This window comes from Eretmochelys imbricata, chromosome 4, assembly GCF_965152235.1.
Source record: "Eretmochelys imbricata isolate rEreImb1 chromosome 4, rEreImb1.hap1, whole genome shotgun sequence".
Classification (NCBI taxonomy): Eukaryota; Metazoa; Chordata; order Testudines; family Cheloniidae; genus Eretmochelys; species Eretmochelys imbricata.
In genome coordinates, this window is record NC_135575.1 from 35,566,624 (window position 1) to 35,587,848 (window position 21,225).

Consider the following 21,225-nt stretch of genomic DNA (forward strand, 5'->3'; position numbering starts at 1 on the left):
CAGCCTTCTACCCTGAGTCCCATGGCATCTGATGCCAACCCTGCTTGGGGACCACCTGAAACCTGCTTGAGGCCCCTCAGGGGGTCTCAGACCCTAGTTGAGAACTGCTGGCCTAGAACAAGTCTGCAGGGACTATCCACAGTAGCCTTTACTACATGTTAAGCACCTTGAGTTGCAAACAAACCTTATAAGGGAATGTAAATATGTCTGGTAGCAAAACACTGAGTGCACAAGCACTGGCATTTTGCCTGGCCCTTCCCCGCATGCAAGAGAGGGAAGAAGCCTTCTTTCACCCTTTTCCCCTTGTGCACTCACACAGGGCTGGGTGCAGTTTGACCTAGAATGTGTATCCTTCCATCTCCAATCCATATCCAAATCTTCAGCAGCTGACAAGGCTCATAGCACCATACTTCCTCAACAGAAGTCTTCAGCCACCTCTGAATCCCACTAGCTTCTGCCCCTCTTCCACCACCCATCAGTAGGTGTGGCCCTCATGGCTCCATCATTCAGGATAACGATTGTCAGTAGCTAAAGCTACACTTGTTCCTCTGTCCTTCCCTATTGATCCTTGTTGTCTATTCTTTTACCTGTCCTCTATGTTGATATTCTGGTGGCCAGGGATGGGTCACCTGCAGCTGCAGCAGAGTAGCTGTTCTTCTGCTTTTGTCTTACCCACCTTGAGGTCATGCCACTGGCTGAATGTGGTGAAAGCCTAGGAGGGAGCCTAGACGTTAACTCAACCAGTTTAGCACATAGTGAATTAAAACGTGCCTAGTTTAGAAGTGTTAGCTAGCACAATCTTTAAATTCTTGTCAGGAGAAAGCCCAGATGGAGGAAGGGAGGAGGCTGACTATAAACTGAAGGGACAATCATCCCAACGCTTGAGTGTATATTTGCAATGGAAGGCAACTGAGGGCCAGATTTGTAGTGGTATTTAGGCATCTAAAGGTGCTGGTAGGTACCCAGTGGGATTTTCAGAAGTGCCTGGGTACCTAACTCCCAGGGGCACCAGATTAATGAAATGAGTTTTAAAAAAAACCTGACATATACCAGTCTAACATTCTCATGCAGACAAGGCCTACATCTTGAGGATCTGTACTCTGTTAATCAGCTGCATGGGGATATATGCCATGTTAAAATGAGATGGCCACAGATAGAGAATGAAGATCTTCTGTTGCTTCTAAATGAGAGGCTTTTTTCAGAAGTGTTTAGAAACTGTTCTAGAAAGGTGCTAAAGGCCATTTTAGATTCCAGTATAGACAAAACCTGACTAGTTTATAATCTGTGCAATAAAGCCATGTATATAGCAATAAAGCTATGCCTGTATATAACTCAATTTGAAGCCAACCCTTGGCTTGGGGGAGGTAGACAGGAGTAAGCACCAGAACACTACTTTCCTCATTAACTGAGTGTTTAAAAGAGTAAATGGTTAAATTCAAAACAAAGTGCACAAGGTCTTTGTGTTTACAAATAACTTTAATTTTTGAAATAACCAAGGATCGCTGAACAGTTAATGAGCTGGCTTGATGCTACCAGAAGAGTTCATACAGAAAATACCAATATAACATAATGGTTGAAGGTATAAAACTAGATAAGACTGACTAGAAATAGCAGAACCTCTTAGTTTTCAGTCATATGCAATTAATGAAAAGTCATTAACAAGTATAAAGCAGCAAAACTTAGTAAATGAAAATTATAAAGCCATATTGTCTTTGTTAAAGTAAATATAACTCATTTTTAAAAACCCTCAATTAGTTCCATAAAGCCTACTTGTGCATGCATTAAAATTGTGACACTTGAAAGCCCTGATCCAACTTTAACACTCACACCGTGCAATGCAAGGTCCATGTTACTGCTAGCAGCAGAAAAACAAGTCCAAAGTGCTTAAACTGGGGTGAGCAAGGGGAACAGCTAAGCTCCTCTGGATTCTGCTCCCACCCAAACCCATCTGGGAAGCTGGAGTAAGAATACCATCTGATCCTTGTGTTAGTTTGTTCTGTGTCTCATGCTCTATTCCCCTTTTAGTAATGTAACTAATGTTATATGTTTGAGGTCCCAATCCTGCCAGGTGCAGAGCACCCTCAAGGTTTGTTGACTATCTTTCATGGGAATTGACGGCATTCAGCACTTCAGAGGATCAGACCCGATTTTGTATGAGGCTAGTACAACAATTAAAAATGTCTAAAATCATAAGAATTCAAATTGGGGTTACCCCTGGAAATCTCATTTTCATGCTAGCCTGAGGTTAAAGTAATTGATTTTTAAAATCTTCCTGCATTTGTTGTGCATGGAAAGATGTCTTTTGTTTTAAACAGAGTCTCTTTACAGTAATTTTTACTGTAGATAATTTTTGAGTAGATTGCCACTTACCCATAACAAAAAATTTAATAAATTATAGTCACTTGCTATGCAAAAAACTATGATTCAAACTCTTTTAATCTCTAAATATTAAGTGGGAATCTTGCATACATGTTGTGTTCATATAATTGTACACACCAACCCTAATCCTTAGTGGGTATAAACTTGGCAGAGCTCTATTTTCTTCACTACAGTAATACCAATTTATATCAGCTGAGGACCTGGTCCATAGGCCCTAAATCTTCTCCCAGGGTGAATTGTCTCTCAAGCTTTGTGTTGTAAACTGAGCCATTAAAACATGGAAAGTAATTAACATCTCAATACTGCACACTGAAATTTCAAATACATAAAAAGGTGTAATGCTTTGCAAACAAGGATTTAATAGGATTGGTCCTGTGGTTCCATGGTTATTAAGCACAATGGCCCAAATTCTGACCTTACGTAAGCAGAAGCAACTCCATGAATTTCAGTGGAGATGCATCCACTTATACCAGACCTAAATATCATGACCCAAGAGGGTTAAAAATCAGAACTTTATTTAGCACACCCCTAATCTGGTTAAGTTCAAGGGCTGACCCTGCAGTCCTTATGTGGGTGAAAATGTATTTTAAACTACCAATAAAGCTACATGGAGTCTTGCTCACGTAAGAAGGCAGGATTGGACCCTGAATAATCAGTATGATACTTGCACACATCCACTCATCCTTTTTTTGTTTTTTTTAAATACACGATCTAAAGAAAACGTCTCCTTTCATGTTCTGATCCTTTTACAAGGCACTGTACGGTTATCAGTGTACAAGCCCTTTTTTTGTCTGCAGGCAGTACCGTTGATATGGTTGATGCTTTCACCGATACAGTCTGACTGGGAATTCCCTTCATTAGTCATCTGAAACGCAAAAAGTTTTAATGAATAAGCCTGCGTTTGTATCAATCTCTAATCCCATACTTTGGCTGTAGGGTTAGGAAGCTGTCTGCCTGATTTTCCTCTTTCAGTGAAGCTATTCCATGCAGATTAATGGAGTTACTCCACTTTCACACAGGTGTATGCGAAAGGAGGCGTAGGCTCCATTTATGGTATTTCTAGAGTAGCCATTAGTATAAGATCTCTGCCTTAATAGTCATCCTACTGGGAGATTAAATTATTGCTCTCCAGCCCTTCAGGACATCATCAGAAAACACACACAGCATATGCTCTTTACGGAACCTTGCAGGGCTATCTGTAATATGCATACTTTTAGTGTCCAAGGCTAACACTACAATCTATGGGGTCCAATAATGTAGGCTACTCACACTCAAAGGTATGAAATGGAAGTGAAATCCTTGAAACTTTTTGAAAATAATATTTAAAGAATATAGTCTGTTACTCAGCTCTTCATATTTGTTCAGTAACAGGAATCATAACAGATTGTTTTCTGTCTTCTCTTATCATAGATCAGATTCTGATCTCAGTTACATCAGTCTAGATCACTTACACCTCTGGGTTTATGCTATACCTCCACTAAAGTCATTTGTATGTGCTTCCCCAACACTTACTTTTCTTTTATGTTGTGCAGTTGTAGATCTTCCATTTCCTGTCCTGGCTCCAGTTGCTTCTTCCAAAGCTAAAACAAGCAAAAGTATTCAATGATCATGTTTTCATGGCCAAGCATTATCACTGTTACAATAATTGCACCCATAAAACGGTGTAATGTCTATTACCTTGACAATACTGCACTGGAGCTACTAGCCACATGTTCACTGCACAGAAAGATAATAAGCTTAACTGAAGAACTAATTAACCCTTTCTAACACACCTCATTGGAGAATGATGAATTTACCATGATTAGTGGCCTGAGGATGGTAGGCATTTAGAGCAGAGGTGAAATTTGCAAGCTTAGCACTTCTGTACAGATCTGCCTTCAGGTTGGCACATAAATAAAGGGCCTAATTTTGACTTAATTTACACCATTGTAACTCCAGGATGGTGGAACAAGCCAGGAGATCCGGAACAAAATCAATAAAGCCAGGAATACCTTCAGGATCTTAAATGCAGTCTGGAAATAATCAAAATACAACACCAAAACCAAACTCCAGATTTATCAGAGCTGCATACTTTCAGCACTACTTTATGGTGCAGAATGCTGGGGAATGAGAAAGTATGAGATGTCCAAACTGTCTCCATTCCATGCAACCAGCCTCAGAAAAATCCTCCGTATCTTTTGTCCCAGAACAATCTCAAACCAAGATCTGTTGACACAGTGCAGCCAAGAGGATCTGAGCACCATCATTGCCAGGAGGCGTTGGAGATGGATTGGCCATGTGCTTTGGGTGGAAACTGATTCCATCACCAGACTGGCAATAAGATGGACACGTGAAGGCAAGCGAAAAAGAGGTCGCCCCAAAACAACCTGGCGAAGAGCTGTGGAAGCCGAGCTAAAAAACCTGGGGCACAGCTGGGGAACCATTGAAAGACTTGCCAGAAACAGACAGGCGTGGAGGAGCTTCGTCACGGCCCTAAACGCCAGAGGCGTAATAGGAACATGATGATGAACACCACTGAGCCAGATCCTCAGTTGTGGCCAAGAAGTACTCGATACAGATGAGGAATAGAGAATGTAAAGGTGCCTTTATGCACCCACATTTTTGGGGTAATTTGGCATTGGGCCAATTGCCTGTCACAGAACAGAGGAGTCTGCAGGATTGCAGGGATGTAAAGGAGAGCAGAATTTGACCCATCACGTTGAAAGTTGTGCAAGGAAAAACTGAAGAATCCAATATTAGAGGTCACTTTGAAAAGTTTAGCCATTTACTGATCTATCCAACACCTGTGCAACCTCTTTAAAGTCAGTGGGCCAAATCCTGTGATGACTTACATCTTCTGCAACCCCATTAACTTCAAAACCCTTGAGGGTAGGAATTCTGCTGTCTACCATGTTAGGGGTATCACCAGAAACAGACAGACAATAATAAATAATGGGGATGTGGCAGAGGTAAGTGCAGGATTTGACCTGACAGGTTCACATCAATGTAAATAAAGGGCCCTATACATAATTTATAAAAAACTGCATTAAGAAAGTCTGTTAGGATAGAGCCAGGGGAACAGCTCTGTCAAGGAAAGGGAAATAAAGTTTTAAAAGCCAGCTTTCCTATGAATCTTTGCTGCGATTTTCTGTACGTAATGGTATAGATTTCAGTGGTTTTAGGGGGTGTTTCCGGCATATCATGTGGAAACAAACAAGGAGGGACATTCTGTAATGCATGCATACCTGTGAGGAGTTCATCAATCTGGTCCACTACAAGCTTTGCATCTTCCATAGTGAAGCACATGGGTGGTTTAAATTTCAGAATGTTTCTATGGGGTCCATCCGCACTTAGGAGGATCCGCTGTTCTTTCAGTCTGTGTAGAAAACAAAGATGCCTTTTTACATGTGCATCATAAGTGCACAATGTAACTTGCATATGTCAGGATGCAGAGAGGTCCATCAGACCAAACGCCAGGCTGTTGTATGTAGATGTAACAATGCTGAAGGTTAGAGAATTACATCTGCTTATACCAGGTCAGGGGTTGGGCCACTGTCTGCGTCTTCTAATACTAAATCAAAGGTTATATTAATTTCCAGTTAAAGTGGTGTGTGTACATCTGCTGGAGAAAAATCAAGGTTTTCAACCTCCTTAAGAAAAGGCCGGTAAAGGGTCAGATTGAGATTGCCCCCAGTGTACTTTATGCATGGACACAGAAGATAAATATTTACTTGTAGATAATATGCTGGGCTTCAGCTGTGGCAGGTGTTCTCGTCAGTTGATCCTTCACCAGATCTACTCCAACAAACAAGCCAATACCCCTAGAACATAAAGGGAGGAAGAACGATAAGATCCACTGTCCAATAGCAAAGCCCCTCTCTTGCACAGATAGTAACACTGCTCCAACAATTCCAGCAAGTGAGTCAAATATATAGAGAAAGATACTACTCTTTCATGTACTAAGTTTTTCAATGCTATTCGTAAAGATATACACATTGCTGGCTTAATAAAGTTGCTTTATCAGTTAAAGAGAAAAGCCTCTCATTACCTCCTGTAGGTCCAAACTACCTGTAAGTTGATTCGTTGTTATTTATACTTACAGCTTGGATTGGGATTTTAACCCATGACATGAATAAAAACAAAAACCAGGAAATTTGAGGGGATCCATTTTTTGGATAATTTACGAGACATAATCATCACTTATAATTTCCTCATTTTTGTCCTATATTCTTTGCCTATTGGGCTACCAGAATAACCACTTCTCTGTCCCACCTTCTGCCTGGGAACTTCTTGATTGTACCCTGAGGTACCTACCTGACATCTCCTATTAAAGGATGTTTTTCCTTTTGTTTGTTCAGCAGCTCTGTTAGATAATTCCCTACTCGTATGGCATTTCCTTGGAGATCATCTTTTTCAATTACATCGAGCACAGCCAGGCCAATAGCACAGGACACTGGATTGCCTCCAAACTGAAGGCAAAGACAAATGGAAAAACAGTGGTTGAAATTCTGTTCTGCCTCCATCCTTGGAGGCTTCACTAACATTTCCCACGTCAGTAAAATGTGAACAAAGCTTAAAGAAAGGGACTTTAGGCAACATTGTGCTTAGTCCCAGCGTGGTTGCTCAGGAAGAAAATGGGATACTGGATCCTCCCTCCCTTGCCCCTCTCCCCCCAACCATGCAGTGCAGTGGGGTGCACCCGAGATGTCCCTCCCCAGTTGTTCCTCAGCCTTAGGTTGCAAAAACATAGGACCACAGGAATTGCCATGCTATATCAGCCCTAGGTCCATATAGTCCAGTATACTGTTATAGACAATGGCCAGAATTGGATGCTTCAGAGGCAGCTGCAAGAAACCCTGCAGTAGACAGGGGTGGGGTAATCTGTCCTATTTCCCCTCCCCACATACGCCCCGAAGGTCTCACCCTAACTCTTAATAGTTAAAGAGCTGTTTAAGCCCCGAAACATGAGGTTTTATTTCCCTTCCAATACTCAATTATTACAACTCTGGATATTTGTGTGATCCATACAACTGTCTAATCCTGCCCCTCCCCTCCCTTTTTTTGTAGGTTCAGAAGCTTGGACAACTACTGGCATTTTCTTGGTCCAGCAACTGTATGAGAGAGAAATGGATGATGCTGTTGAGGCAGTTGACCAGCCTTCCATATGGAAAAGGTAAGATCCATTTTGAGTGTCCCCTCCATATGTGAGCTCAGAGGGACAATGTGAGCCATTATCTTCTGCTGGATAGGGTGTAACATTACAATCATTCATTCTTTTAAAGATGTTGATGATATAAATTGACCCTGATGGTGTTTTTTCCAAAGTTCTTAGTGAATAGCATTTACGGCATTCCAGTCATACGGTTCCACAGCCACCTCTCAGAATCTCTGCCATCTAAAGCTTAAAGGGACTCCAACTAAGTAATGGAACTTGGTTGCAGTTAGTGACAAGACTCAGTCACAATGGAAAAGATGGCAGACATCTGACTGAACAGGCGAGACGAAATCAAAGTAGTGGCTTTGCAATATTTGCACAGCTCCAGTGTTTCCTGATACAGGGAGAGTGTTTAGCTGCCCCTGAAAGGTAAAGAAAATGAGGGCCCCATGGAATTCTGGTTCTCAATGGGAGCTGTTGGGTGCTGAGCACTTTTGAAAACCTGACCACTTCCTTTTAGGAGTCTACATGGGAGCAGAGCTCTTTTGAAAATCTGGCTCCAAAGTTGGATACTGAGTTTTTTGAAACTTAGGCCCTTACAGTTCTCCAGCTCTATGAACCCAGCATCTTCTGCAAGCACTGAATACAGACTAAAGCTATTGTAGGAGTAAAAAGGAAGACTTTCATCTGGAACGTTACCGTGTTGAAATACTCCAATCCAGAGGCACCGAAGGCTTCAGCAATCTCTCTTGTTGTAACCACACAAGACATTGGATGGCCATTGCCAATTGGCTTTCCCATGGTGACAATATCGGGTACGAAGTCTTTGCCTTGCAACTGGAAACCCCAAAAATGTTTCCCAACTCGACCAAAACCAACCTGGACTTCATCAGCTATGAATACGCCACCTGCCTTATGCACATATCTGAAAACAAAAGGAACAGTCCAAATGCCACACCACATAATAGGATTCTAGTGTCCAGGCCTATTTTAGCGCAAAGGAGGGTGTGTTACAGAAGTTTACAATTTGACTTAGTCCCTGTTCCCAATGAGCATACAATTAATTTAGAAGATTTCAGACAAAACCTCACAACTGCATTTTATGGTTGATGTTTAAATCACTCCATTTCAAGCTACTTGTTTGCTTTTTAATGATACACATATGGATTGTATTTTTTACAGTGATTGATAACTGAAAATTCCATTGGACATGAGTTACATAATGGTATTTAAAAGGTGGAACAAAAATGAAGGACAAAAAACCCCCTAAGGGATTAATAGAATAAGCCTGTAGCCTCAACCTATTACTCTGCGTAACTTCTCAGCTATGCCCATTCCAAGTATTGTACATACTCTGCCACTTTCTGGAAGTAGCCTGCAGGTGGAATTATTTGGCCTCCGCAACTCTGCATGGATTCAGCAATAAAGGCCGCAATCTACATAAAAGAAGATGAAGTAAGAGCAATGTTCCTCTATCTAGCCTTTGCAAATAAGCTAACGCTCACAGAAAGAAATTGTAAAGATCTGGGTGACTTTAATAACATGCTGGGATGGACAGCTGTGGTTTGTGGTCAATGTCTAAGGCATAACATTTCCATTAGGGGTGCCCAAATTTGCAACACCGAGGGCCACGCTGGCAGCCTGCCAGAAATCAAAGGGCCACATCCAGGACCTAAACCACCAGCCACTGATGTCCCACTGGCCTCAGTGGGAGTTGGATCAGGTTTATAAGGTCCATGTAAGTTTACATAGAAATTTCAATTAAAAAAATACATACTTACTGGTACTTATGATTTCCCTGATAGATGAATAGAAATTGCTTAGTGTCAGGGAACACCAGCAGTAGAAACCTGTGGTGGCCAGGGACAGGGCAGACAGAGTTTGCATTTTTAGAACACCCTGGCTTTGCTTTGGGCACCCCTGCCTCAGGCAAATGACTAAACAAGCAATATATTAGGGCAAGGCACTTCACAAAAGAGAATCTATAGGTGAAGTAATTCCAGTTGCTAGGAATGAAAAAAAGTAGTTATTCCAAATCAGGAAGGGCAACAGCAGCAGATCAGATACACTGGAACATCAAGTTTTACATTCCTTGTCAACATTAAGTCTGTGCAGCACAGACAGTGTTACCCCAGATCTCCCAGGAGCGTCACCACAAGTCTGCTATGTAACAGATTGCCTCCCACACCGCTTGTGCAACCCTCCCTGAGCATCAACAGGTGCACGCGAGCTGGCCAGCAATGCAGTCTTCCTGGAAACAAGGTCGAGCAGTAACGTGTAAAGAAGTGTACACTATATTCGAAGAGGCACACTACTGCCAAACAGTACGAGGGTCCCCATAGCATGTGAGACTTTAGCCTTTATCACAACTTGTTCTGTCACAGGTCTACGGCACCAAAACCTAAGAAGATATGCAAAAGGAGGGAAAAAAGGAAGACAAGAAAAGAAAAAAAAACTGTCAGTTAGTCAAAAAAAGAAAAAAAATTGATGAAGAAATTAAAGACAGGTGATGTAACCCTTTGGACTAAAAGGGGACTGTTTGATCCAATATCCATTGCGGTCTTTCTATTGGCTTCAGCAGGCTTTAGATCAATCCCTAGCAGTCTTCAAAAAAATTAGAATTGTCCCAGGAAGCACTGGATAACAGACATTCTAAATCCAATTTTATAGGATTTTGAAAGGATGTAGAATTGCTGGGAGTCAGTACATCTTGGCCACAACCCCTCCCATCTCCAGCCTTCCATGTCCCACCTCTGCTCCAGCTATCACCTGCTAGCTGCCACATGCATCCACGATTGTAGCACAGGTTATCACCAGCTTGTACTTGGATTCCAAGTTATGAGGCGTAAAAGTGCAATACATTTATCTCAATGTGCTTGAATGCAATGGTGAATTTAGAAACGTGATTTTCCTCATTTATCTGTTCTCCAGGCAGTGGTTTTCTAGATGTCCTGTCTAACACTTTCACCATAATCTCTCAAACAGGACTTGAAAGCTTGACTGTGTTTCAAAGGCTCACAAAATAGTGAATTAAACAACTTTTGATTTATTTGCTCCTTTATGAGTCTATTCTCCTCTTGATCCTTGCATATAACTTTCATGGATGTTAATGAGAGTTATGAAAGTGCATCAAGGGGAAAATGGAAGCCTTAGAATATAAAACCCATAACAGAAGAGTGAAGGCAGAAAAGGAGAAGAAATTGCACTGTGTAGATGCTGATCTTTTGTCTCCTTTCCCCCCTATTATTTTGCCAACAGATGTAGTTTCATTACTAAACATGAACAGGGTTACAGTGTTTCTACAGCTCATGCTACAAACCTTGCGCCCACTCTTCTCAGCTTCTTCAATAATCTTTTTCACATCATCTGCATAAGCGTTTGCTGGATCTGGATGATCTTCCCTGTATTTTCCTCTGTAGATATCTGGAGAATGAGCCTGAAAGCAGCAGAGTTTATTTCAAATGCATGCCTTCTTGCAATATGCATTTTCTATTGGACAGTTCCCAGTGTTTTTCATTAGGGATGTAACTGTATCGGAAAAAATACCACCTTCTCTCATACATATCACAAAGTTTGGATATTCTGAATTTCTGCCTTGAACTTCATGTACACTATTAGGAGTTGAAACTTGTACCATGTATTACAGGAAAGATACTTTCCTCTAGATGTGAAATAAGTATTTGACTAATGTCTTCTTTTCCAGGGCTTAGCTCTGTTTATAGGAAATACAGAGATGAGTAAATGTATGAGGGCAGGACTATTCCCCTTGTTTAAGTTTAACTTGTTCAGGGAAGAGCCATGAAGTCATTATTCAGAGCAATGTCAATGCACTTTCCCGAGTGGAAGCCTTAGCCACTTAGCGCTAGCAACCTTCCAGGCCTCCATTCTTCAAAGAGCCTTCCACCACATGCATCCATTCAGCCCATAGCCACCACTAGTTCCTGGTCTATAGTACTGACTGACTCCAGTTCTTACAGACTGCAAGAATAGTTGATGCCCCTTCCTTCCATGGGAAACCTGTGCTTCATTTGTACCGCTTGGCCTCCTATTTTGTGAGAGAAGGTGGGCCTGCCACAGGCTTGCCAACCCCTACGAACAGTGTGGGGAGGGTTCAAAGGGCCAGGGAGGGGTCATTGGAAGGTAGAACCCAGCCTGGGGAATGTCATTGGCACGAGAGCTGTAGCACCAGATCTAGAGTGGGAGATAGCTGGATGGAGGCCTACATATGACTTAGGGCTGGAGATTTGCAGTGGGAGGCTCACTCGAGCTTTAACCAGGTGAGTGCTAATCAGCTGTTTACTGATTTCCTTACCCATAAATTAATATATCATTACATTGTATTGCAATTCAGCATCAAAGCTAGTAATAAGCCACTTGTTACAAATCCAGCAGCAAACATTTCTGCTGAATTTAATCCTTTGTTATAAAATGACAGGAGTGTATAGTATGACAGGTTAGGAATAATTTTATCTGGGGAAATAAAGCTAGCACACAAGCAGATTTTGAAATGACTCTAGAGGAAAGGGAAAAAACACCTACAAAGGACAGTAATTTATATGCAGTTGAAAAAATACTCACCACATGCACAAACTCTTTTTTGCCCTCCTTCCCCAGCTGATTAAATTTATATGGACTAATGTCAATCAGAGAAGAAACATGACCATGGTAAGCACTGCAATGGGAGTTAAATGCAAAATCACTATCATTAAGGTTTTAGAAAAGCTAAAATTCACAACTGCGCACACACACAACCCAGAATTAAAAAAAGTACCCAGAAACATGGGGGTGGTGTTTGTGGGGGCTGCTCAAGTTAATTGGACCACTCCTGGACCTAATGAAGGCAGTGGGAGTTTTATTATTCACTTCAGTGGAGCAGGATTGGAATTAATAAGCCAAATTCATCCCTGCCACTGAAAGGACAGAAAAAGTTTGTGTCTTCCTAAGTCTACCTGTAACAATGGCCCACAGGATTTTGAAAGGATGCAGAATTGCTGGGAGCCAGTACACCTTGGCCACAACCCCTCCTATCTCCAGCCTTCCATGTCCCACCTCTGCTCCAGCCATCACCTGCCAGCTGCCACTGCACTTGGGTGTCGGAATCCTCTCCCCTGAGGTATTCCACAAGGGCCCTTAACCTGGGATTTAGTCAATGTTGTCTGATTTTGGCAGACTCTAAAAGAGGGCTGCAAATCAGATAGTCGGGTACACAAACACTCAGATTTGCTCCAGTTAATTATGGAGCACAAATTTTATAGCATGTCAAAAGGGAGGCTGGGCATCTGCCCTTTTGAAAAGTTAGTTCTTAATGTTGTAGCACCAGTTTGGCCACTGTGACAGTGTGAGTCTAGGATTTACAACAACAACAACACAGCATAGATCAACTAAACCCCCCTGTCCCCACGGCAAACCCACATATATAGAATTGTAAGTTTTCTAGTCTGTGTAGTTGTCACATAGGTAAAACATTAATTGAGTGTAGCTCTCTGGATATTTTTCCTGCATAAGTGTGTGCAATCAGGCCTAGTTTAGGACATCTATCATGGTAGCTCAGCTTTCAGACCCACCAAACTTTAGTGTCCCTTCAGATCTCAGTTTACTTCTTGTTGTCAGATTGTGTCTCAAAACCTAGTTAGCATCACTTTAAATGGAGCTGTCTGTATTTAATTATAATGTTTGTATGAAGGCAACATTGATCTTTCACTGAAATATACCATACAACTGTATAGAGTTGACCTCTGAAGATACTGCGGAAGTGGCTAGTTGCATTCTATATGCTATTCTGCAAACTTACTGGTCAAGGGTGATCACATCTTGGTGTCCGCGATACTGCCGAGCCAGTCGTAAGGCGAGGTCATTGGCTTCAGATCTACAAAATAATAAATAAATTAGGGGACTATACACACCTACAAAATGGTTTATTGCAACACCAGGGCTAGATGGTAAGCAAGCACTTACCAGTCATTTTAATTTAAAACAGAAAAAGGGTATGGAATTGATTAATACAAACAATCAACACAGCAGGCTCTGTTATTCAGATTAGAATGCTATGATTCAGAACATAAATACCACATAAGAGGGAAAACAGCTCTTTGTATATGTATCAAACAAAGAGATGCTTTATTCCTCTAGCCCTGTTTGCTTGTGGGCACTTTACAGCTTTCATCCAGACCGCATCACATGATCCATTGTCTACAGCCAAGCTCTAAGATACAACCGCATTTGCCCTGATCCCTCAGAGACAAACACCTACAAGATCTCCATCAAGCATTCTTAAAACTGCAGTATCCACCTGCTGAAGTGAAGAAACAGATTGACAGAGCCAGAAGGGTAGCAAGAAGTCACCTACTACAGAACAGGCCCAACAAAGAAAGTAACAGAAGGCCACTAGCCGTCACCTACAGCCCCCACCTAAAACCTCTCCAGCACATTATCAAGGATCTACAACCTATCCTGAAGGACAACCCCTCACTCTCACAGACCTTGGGAGACAGACCAGTCCACACTTACAGACAGCCCCCCAACCTGAAGCAAATACTCACCAGCAACTACACACCACACAACAAAAACACCAACCCAGGGACCAAACCCTGCTACAAACCCTGGTGCCAACTCTGTCCACATATCTATTCAAGGGACACCATCATAGGACCTAACCACATCAGCCACACCATCCGGGGCTTGTTCACCTGCACATCTACCAATGTGATATATGCCATCATGTGCCAGCAATGCCCCTCTGCCATCTACATTGGCCAAACCGGATGCAAAAGAATAAATGGACACTAATCTGACATCAGGAATCATAACATTCAAAATCCAGTAGGAGAACACTTCAATCTCTCTGGTCACTCACTAACAGACCTCAAAGTGGCAATTCTTCAACAAAAAAACTTCAAAATCAGACTCCAACGTGAAGCTGCAGAACTGGAATTAATTTGCAAACTAGATACCATCAGATTAGGCCTGAATAAAGACTGGGAGTGGTTGGGTCATTACAAAACCTAAACTTAATTTCCCCAATACTAATTTCTCCCTACTGTTACTCACACCTTCTTGTCAACTGTCTCTCTTACCACTTTAAAAGTTATTTCTTCTCCCTTGGTATCCTGCTGTTAATTGATTTATCTCGTTAGACTGACCTAACACTTGGTAAAGCAACCCACATCCTTTCATCTATTTATACCTGCTCCTGTATCTTTTACTTCATACATCTGATGAAGTGGGTTCTAGCCCATGAAAGCTTATGCCCAAATAAATTTGTTAGTCTCTAAGGTGCCACAGGGACGCCTCGTTTTTTAACCTCCCCTTTGTACAGATAACACCACTTCATACAGCAGCCAGCAGCTGGGAGAACAATGCAACTGCCACTCATATTAAAGTTACAAAATTCCCAGCAGCTTCCCAGCCTCCACATGGACCACATCCTGCTCAGCACCTTATAGCAGCAGGCCCAGATGAAGACCCAAGTTTACTTTGAAAGTCAGGGCTCTCACTCAGCACCAAACCACACTACTCTCTAACCATCAACCTACAGTACATCAGACTATCTTGTAGAAAGATTTAGATAGGCTTCGGTCAGTAAGACATCCCAAACAAAATAAATCATCTTTATTGCAATATTGCCCCCTTTAAAATATAGTACAACCCACATATCCCAATGATCCATTTGCTGGAACAAGAAGAAGCAACAAGACTTGTGATGGGGAATACAAGTCACTCTGAGGCTATGTTATAGCAATGACTGAATAAGGATTTTAGGTAGTACTGATATGTGCAAGCTTGGCTATGCTAAACAAAAAGATCCACTCGCTTTAGGGATATTGGGTTATAAATCTATTTGGACTGAAGAATAGCAGCATTTAGCATTTCGTATTAGAATGTGGACTGTTGATTAAAACAGACATACATGATGCCTCTACAGAGATCAGCCAAAGAGAATTGAGTAAATTTCTCTGCTGAATTTTAATTTTGTGTTTTCTTTCTTTTGAGCCCTCTTGTTTCTAAATACACAGATCTATTTTCAGAAAATACATGGTATCAGCTCTTTCTGATGTAGTCTCCTCTAGTTGTTATAGAAAAGGATCATCACTGCTTCAAAGTTTCCATATTGTGGGTCAAATCTGGTCCTAATGAAGTCAATGGGAAAATCGCCATAGATTCCAATCACAGCTGGATCTTCCCTGCTAAGGACCAATCGTCAGAGTTCAGGGCCTGTCCACAAAGCTAGTGATTTCTCTGGGGATCTATGCCAGGAATGAATATGGTGCTGCATATTCATGTTTGGCGGGGATCTGGGATTAGAATACATTTGAACATGTAATTTCTTTCAGTGAAGCCAAGAACGTTGACTAAAAAGGTTGTTAAACATTCTAGTTTAGTTTAACCAAATTATGTATTTTCCTATTATTTACATGCTGTTTGTTTCCTTTTCGCATAAGCTTGGCATAGACTATGAAAACAGACTAGTCCATTTCACTTTGCTGAGGGTCAGTTTCACTTTCTGGTTTTCATGGATTAAGACAATACAGCAAAGGTGAGGGTCGCAAACACTGCACAGGATATTTTTGAGTCCGACCAAAACAAAAAACAAGTTTTCCTAGAGTAATTTAGAAATAAATTTCCATGGAAACATTTGTATTACTTTTGTTAAACCCTGTTTTTTCACAGTTTAAAATTTGGGCCTAAACTGACATGACAAAGTCCTTTTTAAACAGCAACAAAATAGTGTCAATGAAAAATCCTTCAGACATACCCAGAGTTAACAAAATAGCAAACGGAGAGTTTCTCTGGCAGGGTAGTTGTGAGGCGCTTAGCATACTGGACAAGGTTGTCATGCAGGAATCGGGAATTGGTGTTGAGCAGTTCCATTTGTTTCACTGCAGCCTTTATCACATCGGGATGGCTGTGGCCAACTAAACGAGAAATTATTAATAATTACTGACGTGATCAGTTACTGAATCACACAAAGAGAGTCAGGGAGCTCTCTTGAATCTAGCACTGTCAGCTTGCCTTGAAAAAAGGATCTTCTGATTTCTAGTGGGAATGACGTAAACTTAGTCAATGGAGCTTTTGTACTTACCATGTGCAACGTTGTTGATGCAATCCAGGTATTTTTCTCCGTTCTCATCATACATATACTGCCCCTGAGCACGCACTATCTTGATAGGGTCTTTTGCAAAGAAAACTTTGCATGAAGGTCTAAAAAGTATAGAATAAAATTATTTCAGCTTGCTCAGTTGTTGCCCTGCCTCAGAATCTTGAGAGTTGATGATCTCAGGGCTCAGGAAAACAAAAACTAAATCCCATGTACTCCTGCAGTCACAGCACAGGCAAAGCTGCCACTGACTTCAAAGGCACCTTCACCATCATATGGACAGCTGCTGAAGTCCAGGGAATACGCTATTTTATATCAGTGAAGTGGCAAAGCTTGAAATATTAAAATCACAGAAGCCATTCAGTAGATTATAGGTAAATGAGGCCATCTCTTCTATGAAGTGCCTGTGAAGCAAATATGATTTTTTTGTATACTATGTTGTAGTTTAACTGATGGCCAAGTGAGGCCTGAACCAACTCATTAAAATGAATGGAAAGGCTCCCATTGACTTCAATGGAAACAAGAGCAGGTCCTTAATGAGGTTATTTTCAAACCCCTGCTTTTGTATCTACGGGCTTGAACATGGGAACGTAGAAAAAAATTAATCAAAATTAACTAAAGGAGTGATTTAAAAGTACATTAACCTCCTGTGTGGAGATATACACACTCAGAATTGCAGTGGTGAAACTTAATTAAGGCCACTTGGATTCTGAATAAAAGCGTCCACACAGGAGTTTAATATGATTTAACTCATCCAATTTATAACATAGTTTGGATTAACATTGCTGAGTGTCCCTGCGTACAAAAGTCCTGTGTATGGTTTCCTGTGAGCACAATGGAATGTGCACCATATTGCATCCTTGGAAGTCTGGCTATGTTTGTCTGACACAGTCTTACTAATTTACACATAATATGAAAGTTTATAAAAAATTAACTCTCCGGAAATAGGATTAATTTTTAAGAAATTTTTAAAAATATATGGCCCAAAATTGATTGCACAATGGAAGACTATGCTGAATTTGATGTCTGAGATTTATAGAGTTCATATGTTAGAACAAAATGCCAACATATGATGGGCTTAATTTTCAGAGGTGCTCAGCGCTTCTGAAAAATCAGGCTTAGGGTACTGAGATTTTCTGGGCAAAATTTTCAAAAGTGGCTAAGCCTTGTTTTCAAAAGCACCCAAATCCCACTGACTTAATGAGACTCAGGCTCCTAAAGTCACTTAGGCACGTCTGAAAATTTTCCCCTTTTTTCTGTTCTGAGCATGCAACACTGACACATATTCCTACTATACAGTTATATTCAGAAATATTACTGAACAGGGAGAAAACATTTAGAAACCTTTCATAGTACTTATTTAACCGAAGAGGGATGCGATTGTTTCCAAATAATAAAACTGCTTTCCTAAAAGCATCCTTATTGTCCATTTTGTCTGGTGACCTGATGCAATACAATTAATTGTATACACGGACCCTAACTGTTACTCATAAGATGTAATCTATAGTGTTTGAAATATTTTAGTGTCTGAATTTCTGCCTGATTAAGCAGTTACCTAGGGGCATCTTTCAGAGCTATTTCCCCTTTATTTACTCTTACATATCTACTGCCATAAGACAATTCAAAAGTGAAATGGAGGTAAAGCAACAGACTGAACACTATCAAATATCATTTCTTTGGTACAGTTTTTCAGTTAGTAGTTGTTTGCCTTACAGAGCCTGATCCTGCAATGTGTACTCAAGCAAGACTCCCAGATCACAAGATCTGGCCCTTAGAGATGACTGGCTCTACATGCTATGATGACATTGATTTTTAAGCATATTAAAACAATTGATGGCACAATATGACTCTATACACGTAAGAGTCTAAACAAGTGAGTATTTTAGCAGTAGCATAATATTAGAAAGTCAGTGAGCATCTTTGTACTTTCATATCTAACAGTGATGAATTAGCTTTTCACTTGGCATGACCTAGTGAAATATTAATCAAGACCACATGCTCTGGAGAAAACCATATTATTTAACTTGTGGTAAATGATAAACAGGTATCGGATACATACCGTGACAAGGCTATAGTTCACATTTTCTTTCAATCCTGGCTCAGGTCACAAGAAAGAAAATAGTATTTGATGGCCTCACCCTACTTCCCATTATATCACAGTTGCACAGTCTTGACTAAGAAGAGGCTTTTAAGAGTGGCACAATAGGGAGCACTACAGAGTTGGTGTGGAAAATCTGCACCACAGCTGTCTGTGCGAGGTTACGCTCAAGACAAACCCTTTAGACCCCCCTTTTATGCGAATTTATGCTAAATTCGTCCATGAATTAACCAAACAATAGCATTTTAAAAATTTACTTTGGGCATTCTATTCTGTTTCATAGTTTTATGGTGCTCACTTTTGTGCAATCTGCCATCAAGTACAGTATATTAAATAAGTACCGGTAAGTTTTTGAGACTGCATTTGTCAGGAAGAGGCAAAGTCTTAAATATCGGAATTACAAACTAAAAAACTGACCTTCCTCTTGCTTGCTTTGTATTTCTTTCACCAGTTATCTACAATGAGGAGGTACTACCTATGTATGATGACTTAAATTTGATATAAGTAAACTCAACATTGTTTTGCCACACAAATGGAAGGTACCAAAGGAAGATGATTTACTACTTTAAGCACCAACTATGACATGTCAAAATTCCCTGAAGCCACAGGTTACCAACAGGATGATTCAGCCCTTCATATGTCTGAGGTAGGTGAACTAAATTCTATGCAATTTCCACTATGGGTAAGAGACCTTTAAAACCAAGATCGCATGCTAGGGTCTGCAGTTTCAGTGATAAACCAGTTAACTTCAGTGCAGCTACTGTGAATTTGCCTGGGTGCAACGGAGGGCAGGCTTTGCTTGGTCTGCTCCAGCTTGAAGCTTTATGTAAGAGCAGGTGTTTACCAAATTTTCCCCTCCACATAACTATTGCAATGCACTATCTGCTGGTTGCTGCCCTCCCCACGGGTAGCTCTGTATAACTTCTGGGTTATGTAATTTTTCGAGCACGTTGATGGTCTTTGTGAAGGTTCTATAGGATTGTAAATGATTATTATAATGGCTCCCTGGATCACAAGGCTCTCTGTGGGAAAGCAGTATTACCATGTGCTCTTAACAATATTAATAACTCTCAATGCTTTTGGTCATTTTTATAGGTCTAGTATGTATTTAAATATGCAGCCCATTCGCTGATGCCCATTCCATTTATTATACAGGGCTCGTGGATTTCAGCTAGAATTGAGTCTACTTAAAACAAACTGTTAGAAAAACAACCTTAGAAGCAAAATGCTACCTATTATTGTGGCTGCAAAATTCGTTTAATTCTCTAGTCCAGCTCTCCTGGCAGAAGAAACACTTAAACTTGGGGATAAAATATTTAAAATGTAGCAACCTCTGATCCCGGCTTCTGCTCAGCTTGTGCCGAGGGGAGGAAGACAAACCCCCTCGTTTTACGTAACCTCAGTGGAGGCTGGTTTATGTAACCGAGCGCAGGGCACTGACTGTCACACCCTGATCGCCGCTCTGCCCCCGCAGCCTCCTGTTTGTCTCGGGTTTAGCCGAGGGCAGAAGCAGCGTGTGTGCAGCGCTGGTGGAAGGGAGGGATCCCAGCAAGAGGAGGGGCCAGGCAGGAGGGATGCGCCGCGCGGAGAAGCTCAGGGGGCTGCGGGCTCAGCCGCCGGCCGGGTGGCCACAGAGGGGGCCGCTCCCGCCAGCCCCTTGCTGGGACTGTGGCCAGCTCGGTCCGCGGGGCTCGCCAGAAGCAAAGCCGGGAGCTCTGCGCCCGAGGAGGCAGCTCCCCCTGCCCCGCACCTGGGGCCACAGCTCGGCCCCCCTCCAGCAGCCTGGCCCGGCCCGGCCGTGCCGCGGGACCTCTCCCGCGCCCTGGCCCTGCTCACCCGATGTGCTTTCGCCTCAGCTCCAGGGTCTCCGCCTTGCTGTACAGCTCGCTCATGCCGGCGCTGCTCTCCCGCGGGGCGCTGGCCGGCTGTGCCTCTCCCGCCTCTTCTCCTGCCGCCTTGCGCTGCCCTTGTCCCAAGAGGCTGGTGATGGGGCGGGGAGCCGGTTTGTCTCATCTTCCTTTTATCCCGTCTTCTGCTCTGCCTCCTGCCAAACCCCTCCTCCTGCGCTATGCTCTGCGCGGCCCCCGCCCTGCCCAGGAGAGAGCCGGCCTCCCTCCCCTCTGGCCCAGCTCTCCTGGCCGCGCTGCTGGAAATGGGGGCGCGGGGCGCCGCACCCCCTGGCTTGGAGTGCTTTCCATCGTAAACAGCGGTGTTCAATGGTGTTCAGCCCCCCCGGCCCCCACTCTAAACATTGTTCCACCGGCCACTGCCTCCCCCTCTGGGCCACTGCTTCTCTGCTTTTCTCCTTTCACCCCATGGAGGACCTTCCTCAAGGGGGCTCAACAATTCCCTCTGCTTCACTACCTGGCTCCTCTTCACTGCCAGCGTCCGCGTTCCATGTAATAGGCCCATACAAATACTGTCCAATGTGAAGCCCTACTACTTCTACTGCTTTTCTGTTTTATCCCCTGGATGATTTACTTCTAGGACTTATTTACCTGCCTCACTGGGGTGCTGTGG

General features: G+C 42.2%; 1 protein-coding gene across 1 annotated transcript; it reads right to left on the reverse strand.

The window, feature by feature from the left end:
* Positions 1-1,463: 1,463 nt before the first annotated feature.
* On the reverse strand, positions 1,464-20,717 carry ETNPPL (ethanolamine-phosphate phospho-lyase). The gene is made up of 13 exons (XM_077815127.1): positions 20,542-20,717; positions 16,593-16,711; positions 16,266-16,425; positions 13,305-13,379; positions 12,092-12,185; positions 10,833-10,949; positions 8,867-8,949; positions 8,213-8,438; positions 6,673-6,827; positions 6,090-6,179; positions 5,604-5,734; positions 3,892-3,959; positions 1,464-3,244 (listed from the first exon to the last, which is right to left on the reverse strand). Exons 1-13 carry the CDS (start codon positions 20,595-20,597, stop codon positions 3,110-3,112), a joined length of 1,509 nt encoding a protein of 502 aa, XP_077671253.1. The 5' UTR covers positions 20,598-20,717; the 3' UTR covers positions 1,464-3,109.
* Positions 20,718-21,225: the final 508 nt, after the last annotated feature.

What these genes read in the sequence shown, in the direction of transcription:
- ETNPPL (XM_077815127.1), bottom strand. Translation starts at nt 20,597, where the DNA reads ATGAGCGAGCTGTACAGCAAGGCGGAGACCCTGGAGCTGAGGCGAAAG. An exon ending in AAAAAGAGTTTGTGCATGTG is followed by an intron (nt 10,950 to 12,091) that starts GTGAGTATTTTT and finishes TGCTGCTTTCAG; the next exon opens with GCTCATTCTCCAGATATCTA. An exon ending in GCCCAGCATATTATCTACAA is followed by an intron (nt 5,735 to 6,089) that starts GTAAATATTTAT and finishes TTTTCTACACAG; the next exon opens with ACTGAAAGAACAGCGGATCC.